Here is a 9,533-nt window from a genome sequence, read left to right as displayed (position 1 = left end):
TGTGTGTGTGTGTGTGCCTGTGTTTATTTAATAGCCATTCTCTACTTCCCTTTCTCTTTTGGTAAGACTTAGGCTTTTCTTTCCCATCTTCCCACCCTCTTCCTTACTCCTTTTATACCTCATGGATCAGCCTCTCCAGTGGGGAGCAGAGAGTAGTCTCAAGCCTAAAGATCATTTGGGACAGTTTGGAAACACTGGCCTTCACTGTCACCCTTAGGGTCCCAGAGTGAGGCTGAGTGGGGTTAAGCAGTGATTAACCCCATCTGCAGGTAGTGGCCTGTTATAGGCAGGACCATGGATTCAAGGACTGTCCATCCAACTCCCTCCATGAATAAATGACACGGCCGAAGCTGGCAGAGATGAGTCATGCTACAGGGCCCCCCAAACCTAGATCTGGGGGTCTACTGTGATCTCTCCTACAACTCTGTGAACTTGACGGCAGAAGATACATATCTTACCCCAAACATAACATACAGCTTCAAATATAATGAATCAGTAAATGTGTGTGGACTGACAAAATGTGTGAAAAACGTGGACTTTGTCATTTAGCTGAGTAAAATTAGATGCACAGGTAACACCTGGGACTGCACATTTGGTGGAATCTTTTTTCACGTCAACCACAGAAAGGAGTAAAACTGTACTAGATGCAAAGGATATACATCCCCTTAGACCAAGGCAAACTGGTTTGGTCAACCAGGTACAAGATTCTTTGCTAGGGCTAGAAAGAAAGGGCCAGTGAGTAGGAGTTTTTGTTTGTTGGTTTACACCAGTAGTGGGAGAGAGCTCACTGGAGAATGGCTTCACTGCCACAGGTGGCTTGGTTTCTCTTGCTTTGGTTGTGCCCATGGAGCTTCCCATAGATGACCTTGAAAACCAGTGATGGGAAGTGCCAACCCCCCGGACCACAGAAACGAGCAGGGGCTTCATTCTATAGCGCCTACCTTTTATTGGAGTGTTTTTCTTTCACCTCCTTTCCAAATCTCAGGATTTTTCTTCAGTGTGTGGGTCTAGAGGTGGGAATGCTGCACAGCCATTCTTGTCGCAGTTGGGCTACATTGTACACTTGCCTTTGTTGGTGGCCTCTTGCTCTTGACAAAGCTGCATAGGCTCTTTATAGAGTTAAAAAATACATATCTTTATGACTTGGGCTGTGTTAATGTAGTTTTGTTTCATCCTTGGCTGAGAGTATAGAACAAGGTTGGCGCTTGTGCCTCAAGAAGTTCAGTAACAAGTTTGTAGGAGCTCTGACTGTGCTTATCAACTGCGTTTAATGTATGTTCTATTGAGCAGATCACAACGATGTCCGCAGACCTCCGCGGCAAGGAAAAGGCTAGTTAATATTTGCCAACTTGGAACTCCAAGATACTGTATTTACACGGGAAAGCCACCAGATGGAGTCACAACTGAGAACCAAGTCATTTTTTTTATTCGCCATAAGAGGGCACTCTTGGCTTTGCTTCCAAACATTCTCAGAAGGAGGCTTTCTCCAGTTCTTTCGTCTGGGGAGAGGCAGAGAACTGCTGATTTATTTATGAGCCAGTTTGGAATTGGAGGGCTGGTAAGCTCAATCATGTCTGTGGTCATTTCTAGGATTATGATTAATCCTGTCTAGTGCGTAACATCTGAAAAGTGTTCTCAAGGAATAGCTATGCCCTGAATGTGACATGAAAATAAAATAAACATTTGCCTAATAGAGTAGTCAGAACCTCAGACGTGGGGGAGAAAATGGAAATATCTTTAACCTTAGGCCTCATACTTACAAAGGACCAACCTTTAGACTGTTGATATTATCTGCAAATAATAAAGATTATTTTATGTTTGTGGGTATTAAAGGTCTTAATTTGTTCAATGTAAACATTTAAAATACACTGTACATTTAACTCTTGTCATTTATTTTTTAATGTATGGAGAGATTTTCAAAATGTGACCCCTGTAAGGCAACACTAGGTTATAATAATTCTGATTTTAAAAAAATTGTCAGTAATTCATTCAAGAGCATTTATTGAGTATTTATTGTATTGTTCTAGGTGTAAATTTCAAGTTCAGTTCCAAACTAAGCAGAAAACTCCCTGCCCACATGTTTTAGTAGTACTAATACAAACACTTTGCATTTTACATTGTGCCTTCTGGGTTTTTTAAACCTTCTCATAAGGCTTTGATCTTTGCAACAAGCCCTTTGACAAGTGAGGTGAGCATTTTCTCTGCCTTAGAGGCAAGGCTATGCCTTTTAATGGAAATGATTTTATATGCTTTAAATATTTTAAAGAGGTTGACCAGAGTTCCAATATCAGTAGAAGCACACACATATGTGACCCAGATGGATAAAAAATATAGAGAAAGCATTTAAAACCAAATATGTGCCAGCATCTGTGTCATATTCTTCATCAGCCTTCCCTTTTGGCATGGATAAATAATGTCTTCTGAGTCTTCTGTAAACTGTACTATAAATGCAACTTCAATGCTCCATCCCTCTTCTGATGGAGAGGCACCTATCTTGAAATGACTCTGACCAGGTTTTGCTCTCAGATTGGCTGTAACTTGCTATTTAACCCTAGCTAGTCTTGACTTTTCTGAGGATGAGTCTTCATTTTTACAACCAGGGATTAGGTTATCTATTCTCTCTGAGTGTTAATGTGTTACAGTTGCATGACATTGCAACACTTCTCATCTTTGATATCCAGGAATAATTGTTTTGGTTAGATAGATGCTAAGACACTCTCACTTAATTTTGGAAAGGAACAACCATGAACATGAAAGTCACACATAAAAATAGATTATGTCATAGGTTAATGCAGAAACAGGTGGGCAGTACTATTAAAACATGTGGGCAGAGAGTTTTCTGCTTTGCCAGCTACATGTTTTGTTTTTTTGGGTTGGGGCAGTATCCAGAGCCTTTTGGTGAATTGGTACCAAATAACTTTTAGATCATATCAAACATCCATAGAATTGGTTGTTGTACTCTCAGAAAAGTGATTTCATCTCTGGGATAGGTAGAGAAGAAAGGATTCCTGTACCCTAACCCTGTCAGAAAGATCTTGCCGAGATAAAAATAAGGCACAGGAAGTCAAAATCAAATGCAGAAGCACAAGAAATAGTGTGGCCAAATTCCTCAAACCATAAGAAAGAAATCCCCCCTTTTATGCAAAACCATTCCAGGGGATAAGTGGACCTAGATTACATAACCAATGCTCAAAAAAAAAATTCAAATTTTTTAGCTTCAATTTAGAGCCAATATTTTTAAGATGTACATTGAACCCACAAGTAACTTTTGCACACCCATTATGTGCAAGTTATAATGCTTGGCACTGTGGGGGGAAAACTCTAGAAGATTGGATCTGTACCCTAAAAGACCTATTCATCAAGCAAGCTGTTAAATCAATTTTGTTTAAATTAAAAGTGTTTAAAGGTGCATGTTTGCCAATTCAATAAATGATACCACTTCAGTCAAGACTAAATAGGGTTTAATTTTATTTGGCTTCATTAAGTGGTTGTTCTGTTTTTGGTGGCCCAACAGCTTGTGCCTATGTTTTCAGCATCCTCTGTGACATGGAGTGGACAACTGATGAGATTTAACTGACCATTTGTCCTGAGATGGTTGCATTTGTGTATTGGGCACAAACTTTTGTCCTGGCGGCTGCATGGGTTGGAAAGGCAGAAACGCTGGTGGCTTCTCTTCAAAGTGCTGCGAGGAAGAGGGGAGAGCCTGGGCGAACCAGGCTGAAGCCGCGGCTTCCAGGTTTGCTGCACAGGACTTTATGGGGAATATCCTAACAGGCTTAGCGATAGCCCTGGCCAGTTTGGCTCAGTGGTTAGAGCGTCGGCCCACAGACTGAAGGGTTCAATCCCAGCCAAGGGCACGCATCTCGGTTGCAGGCTTGATCCCGGTGTGGGAGGCAACTAATCCATGTGCCTCACATCAATGTTTCTCTCTCTCTCTCCCTTCCACTCTCTCTGAGAAAACAATGGAAAAAATATCCTTGGGTGAATGGAGGAACCAAAGCAGGAGAAGAATGGGTTGACTGGAGCTAGAGGCTCCAAAGAGGCAGTCCTGACAACAACCTAATAGCTAGGTCAAAATTAAGCAAAACCTGCCAATGCCACCCACTTAAAAAATCTGTGAGAGCATCCATCCAAAGCATCAAAGCATGGTAGCTGAAACCACAGAAAAGAACAGCATGTGCCTGTCAGAAATTTGAAGGTTGGCTTAATTTCTGCTGAGGGCAAGTCTGAGCGGTATTTTACTTCTGAGCAGAGTCGAATTGTGAGTCTGAGAAACTGAGCTTTGACGGACCTTTTGGAGCAGTGAGGAGCCCAAGAATGAAGGCTTAGTTAGTGGCATATGCTACATTAAATAGTGTGGTGTAATTCTCAAATAAACCTTTTTATTTTATTTTTTTAAATCATAAAAAAAAGAGCAAGGGAAAGAAGCCCTTCCTCTTCTCTCTGAGGTGCTGCTTGAGCCACACAAAAGTCAAGAGCAGGGTGAGATCTACCAGGAATGGAAAGGAAGAAAGTTTCTGGGCTGCACTAAAAGTGAATTGGAAGGAGCACTGGAAGAGGGGGAAGGTTCGAGAGGAGACTAGAAAGGACAGATTTTCTAACGGGAAGAAACCCATCAGCAGCAAAACCAAGGGCCTGCATTGCACCTATCTCTGCTACCATTCAGATAGCCAAGGCATTAGAAAACGCCACTTTCTTTCCTTTTTGGCATTGGCTATAAAGAAGCTCAAAGCTGCTTCTGAACCTTTATCTCATCAAGACACAAGCAGAATATCGTAATAATCTTATGGCACACTGAGGTTTATTTTATTATTATTTCTTTGAAAGGCTGCAGTATGGCCAGAGGCTTGGGGCTTCAGCGAATGGGCAGCTAAGGAATATCTGTAATCCATCAGTGGCAGTTCAGAGACACACCCTAGCTGGGAGGTTCTGAATTCTGAATTGACCTATTATGGGTGTGTGTGTATAACATCCTGTGTACCCCATATATATCTTACAGTATTATATATCAACATATAATTATATATTATGAATTGGCATATTATATACCATGTATATAATATACATATATTAGGATATGTACATATCCTAGATGTTATATTTCTAGGCCCATATATTGGTCTATATTTTTGTTGCAATTACTTCCTCACAATATATGGCTTTATATCTTTAATTTCTTTTTACATAGTTTTATTAGATTTTCATTGCAAACTTCATTGTGCTTTAGGTAAAATGTGAGGTGTAAATTTAAAGCAATGTGTCTTGTTTTGTCCGCCAGGCACTACGCTTTTACTTCTGTAAGGCCTCAGCAAGCACAACAGTGCCCACTTCCACGGACTGCGTGAAATCGCTTCCAGTAAGACACTGAGCTGGTGCGGCGCAGGACTTACATGGAGGCTTACTCTCACGACTTTCCTACTTCTTGCTCCAGTGGACCCGCGAGATAGCTACTGTTTCCCTTGGCGCGGGGTAGACGCGAAAGTGCAAAGCTGGGAGGCTCGAGAGGCTGGCTCCGACCTCACAGGCACAAGAGGCAAACGGAGGGTCCCCGGCTCCCAAGTTTTTGTCCAAACCGATCCTCTAGGCGGTCCCTGTGTTCCCGCTGCCCGGGGCAAACGCGGGCTCCCCCCCGCCCGCCGGGTCTGAGGGTCCCCCCGAGCTCTCTTCGTACCGACCTCTTCGCCCGCAGCCCCCGTCCAGTCACCGCAGTCTGCCGCGGAGAAAGTAGGGATGGAGCGGGCCGCGCGGGCCGGCTCTGCGCCTGGGGTGGTTTGGGGGACCGGCGGGGGGTGGGGGGAGTGGGGGGGGTGGGGGGGATGGGGATGGGGGAGAAGGCGAAGGGCTAGCTGGCGCCGCGAAGCCAGCCCGGGGAAGGCAGGGTAGGCGCAACATCTGTTCACCCCGCAGCTCGGCGAGGCTTCAGAAACGCGCGCGTGTTTCCAAACAGAACAAAGCGGGCGCTTTACCGATTTTATTGCTGCCTGAAAGGCAGCGACTTTTGGGCCAGATGTGGGCGGGCGCTAGATGGTAAACCCAGAACTTTTTTTTTTCCTAAACGGTCCCCCCTTCTGCGCAGAGTCCCGCCGTTCCCGTCGCTGGTCCGCGCGCCGCGGCAGCGCCGCCGAGACAGGCCCGGCGCCCGGGGTTGCGGTTTGCTCCGGGCGGGTCTGCGTGCGGTGGCACCGGGAGCTCGCGGCGAGGGCAGGTGTGCGCTGGGGGCTGGAGCCGGAGAGGTTCCGCCCGGCCACCGCGTCCGTCCGATTCCCCGCGCCGGTGGCCGCCGCGCGCGGCCGGGGACCCTGAGGAAGGTTAGCGTGCGCTCGCGCTGGCTGAAGCGGCACAGGGCGCGCAGGCAGGAAAGATCGGAAATACGGAAGGCACCGCACTTGAAGAAGTTTTCTAACGTGAGGCTATGCTTGTGTTTTCACGAATGCGCACAGACGCAGTTGTATGTATGGATTTAAAAAGACAAGTCATTCCGGACTGACTGCAGAGCAGCCCTTCCTGGTGGTGATGGAACTATTCCCTGTCTTGTTTGGGGGTGGCGCTGACACAGATGGACTGAGCTGCCAAACGCACAGAAACTCTAAAGATCTGTGCACTGCATCGTTCGTAAATCGAGCGTCAGTTCTACATGCGTGTGAAGTTACTAAGTGCCATTTATGTTGCATATGGAAAAGCCCATGGAGCGCAGCTGCCGAGCTGTACTTTAGCAGCTAAGCGCGGCTCTGCGGGCTCATTTATTTAAGCCAGCTCCGCGCAGTGACGTCATCCGGGCGGGGCTCAACCCTACATAAAGCCGGCGGGCCCGGGCTGCGGCAGCGGCTGCGGAGCACAGCCTCGCCATGAGCGGCAGCAACGCCTCGGAGCTCCACGTCCCGTGCAGCCCGGGCCAGCTGTTCCTGCAGCCCGTCTGGGACCTCCTGAGGACCCGGGACGCCCTCACCCAGTCGGCCTTCTTCCCGGTCATCTTCTCCATCACCACTTACGTGGGCTTCTGCCTGCCCTTCGTGGTGCTGGACGTGCTGTGCCCCTGGGCGCCCGCGCTGCGGCGCTACAAGATCCAGCCGGACTTCGCGCCGACCGCGCGGCAGCTGGTGCCCTGCCTGGGGCGCACGCTCTGCCAGCACTTGGCGTTCGTGTTCCCCCTGACGCTGCTGCACTGGGCCCACGGCCCGGCGCTCCCGCCCGCCGAAGCCCCCGAGCTCTTGCAGCTGCTGTGCCACGTCGTGTTCTGCCTGCTGCTCTTCGACGCCGAGTTCTTCGTGTGGCACCTGCTGCACCACAAGGTGCCCTGGCTGTACCGGACCTTCCACAAGGTGCACCACCAGAACTCGCCCTCCTTCGCGCTGGCCACGCAGTACATGAGCGTCTGGGAGCTGTTCTCCTTGGGCTTCTTCGACATGGTGAACGTCAAGCTGCTGCAGTGCCATCCGCTCACCGTCCTGGTCTTCCACGTGGTCAACATCTGGCTGTCGGTGGAGGACCACTCCGGCTATGACTTCCCCTGGTCCACCCACAGACTGGTACCTTTTGGGTGGTACGGGGGCGTGGTGCACCACGACCTGCATCACTCCCAGTTTAACTGCAACTTCGCCCCTTACTTCACGCACTGGGACAGGATACTGGGAACGCTGCGGGCCGCCCCCGCCAAGTAGCGCGCGCCCCTCCCGCGCGGGGGTGGCCGCGGCGCGCAGCGGGTGCCGCTCGGGGACCAGGACTATTGCGCGCTTCATACTTGAATCAGAAGAAACACATCTGAGCTTTTTTATTTTTATATTTTAGTAAGTAATTTATTACCTGCTGGAAATTTATAGATAAAAATCTGATGTATTTTTTGCAATCTGATGAAGTAATTTATATAATTTTTGTATATCAACAATTGTATACTTGGTGTTGGATTCTAGCTCACTTCGAGAGCCTTGGTATCTGGATAAATGTAGACATTCATCACTGGCATATTTAAATGATCTCCAAAAGGATTTGTTTGTAGGACGAAGAATTTCCTATGTTTGAAAGTGTTCTAGAATGAGGCTAAAAACCATATTTTTTAAAATGGAGAACCTGATGGCTGATGCCATAAACAACTAAAAATGTCCCTGCTGGACAGTGACTGAGACTATCGTATTTTTATCTATGTTTTCACAGAATTTTATATTTATATTGAAAGAAATGTTATTTATGCTTAAAATAAAAAAGCAGAGTATACACCAAATAAGTACTGACTCCTGTTTCACTGGCATTTTGAGTAAAACAAAACACCAAAACAGTAAGAGAGAGCTGGGATGGCAGATATCTGTCAAAGCCTTCATCTGCCTCGCCTTGGAAAGGGGGAAATCTGGTGGTGGGGTGTCCGTGGGGGAGAGAAAGAGGCAGGAGAAGGGGTCTGTTTTGGTCTAGAGATTTTAAAGAAGCAAAAACACTATTGTTTTGAATCTGTCTTGACTGATTTCTGCCTAACAGGCAACTGAAAGGAATTACCCTGTAAAGTTTCAGAGAGATTAACACTGAGCAACCATGTGACTGTCTGGAAGGAGGGTGGTGTTGAGGCGATGAAGAGAGCGAGTGGAGTGCCCTGCTTTGCAAAACTGGTGAGTCGAGTGTGTGCATTAGAGGGCTGATAGATGCAGGAAGGGGTTTGGAGTACGCCCCGTCTTCGTGAAGCCATCCAGTGCAAATGACCATCTCTGCCATCTGGGATTTCTGTATATTCACTGACCTTAAGTAAGACAAACATAGGAAACTGCATATCCCTTTCTCAAAGGGAAAAAAAAAAGTGAAATTTGACCCTAGATCCTTGATTCTTCATCTATGAAAGGAGATTGCATCTCAGATGTTCCTGAAGATGACTTGTGACAGTAAATGTCCCTATTACTGCCCCTACACCTGTCACTCATCATGTACCCCATCCAGCTGCTGCCTAACAGTTTTAATTTAATCTTTGAGTGTAGTTGGGTAGGGTAGAGTTAAAAATCAGGACAATTTAGACAGAAAAGTATAAAGAATGGCAACTTTGCATGTAATTTTAGGCTCACTATATATATATATATATGTATATGTATATATATAGTTTTAAATGAGATAATTATATATATATATATATATATATAACTATCTCATTTAAAGGTGAAAAATCCATCGAAATACCTGGTCTCCACAGCCTGCCAAATGAGACTCCTCCAAATCTTTAGCGAAATGCAGTCAGAGTGCCTGGCAACTCATAGGCATATTCCCACATTCCCTCCCAATGTTTGTGCTCTCTTGGCTTCTTTGCTAAAGGCCTCTCCTCCTCTGTCCTTAGCAAGACCATGCTGGGACTTAAAGACCAGATTGATGTATAAAAATGAAATCCATGAAAATAGATAGTGAGCCGTAAGGGGAAAGTGCTGATTGGAGGTCGTAGGTTAATATGATTAGCATGCTGAGTGGAGAAGGCAAACAAGGATGAACGGGCAGGTGTGGAACATCGGATACAACTATTTGCTGTTTTGAGCAGCTCCAGGCACCCAAAGCTGCCTGCAAATCTTGGATAA

General features: G+C 46.4%; 1 protein-coding gene across 1 annotated transcript; it reads left to right on the top strand.

The window, feature by feature from the left end:
- Positions 1-6,826: 6,826 nt before the first annotated feature.
- Positions 6,827-8,206, top strand: CH25H (cholesterol 25-hydroxylase). The gene has a single exon (XM_081158157.1). The coding sequence runs from the start codon at positions 6,846-6,848 to the stop codon at positions 7,656-7,658; it is 813 nt and encodes a 270-aa protein (XP_081014283.1). The 5' UTR covers positions 6,827-6,845; the 3' UTR covers positions 7,659-8,206.
- The last annotated feature ends 1,327 nt before the right edge of the window (positions 8,207-9,533 follow it).

The sequence above is a fragment of the Miniopterus schreibersii genome, assembly GCF_964146895.1.
Source record: "Miniopterus schreibersii genome assembly, chromosome: 14".
In the NCBI taxonomy this organism is placed as follows: domain Eukaryota; kingdom Metazoa; phylum Chordata; class Mammalia; order Chiroptera; family Miniopteridae; genus Miniopterus; species Miniopterus schreibersii.
Note: the sequence above shows the minus strand (reverse complement) of the source record. Positions and strands in the feature narration are given on the sequence as shown.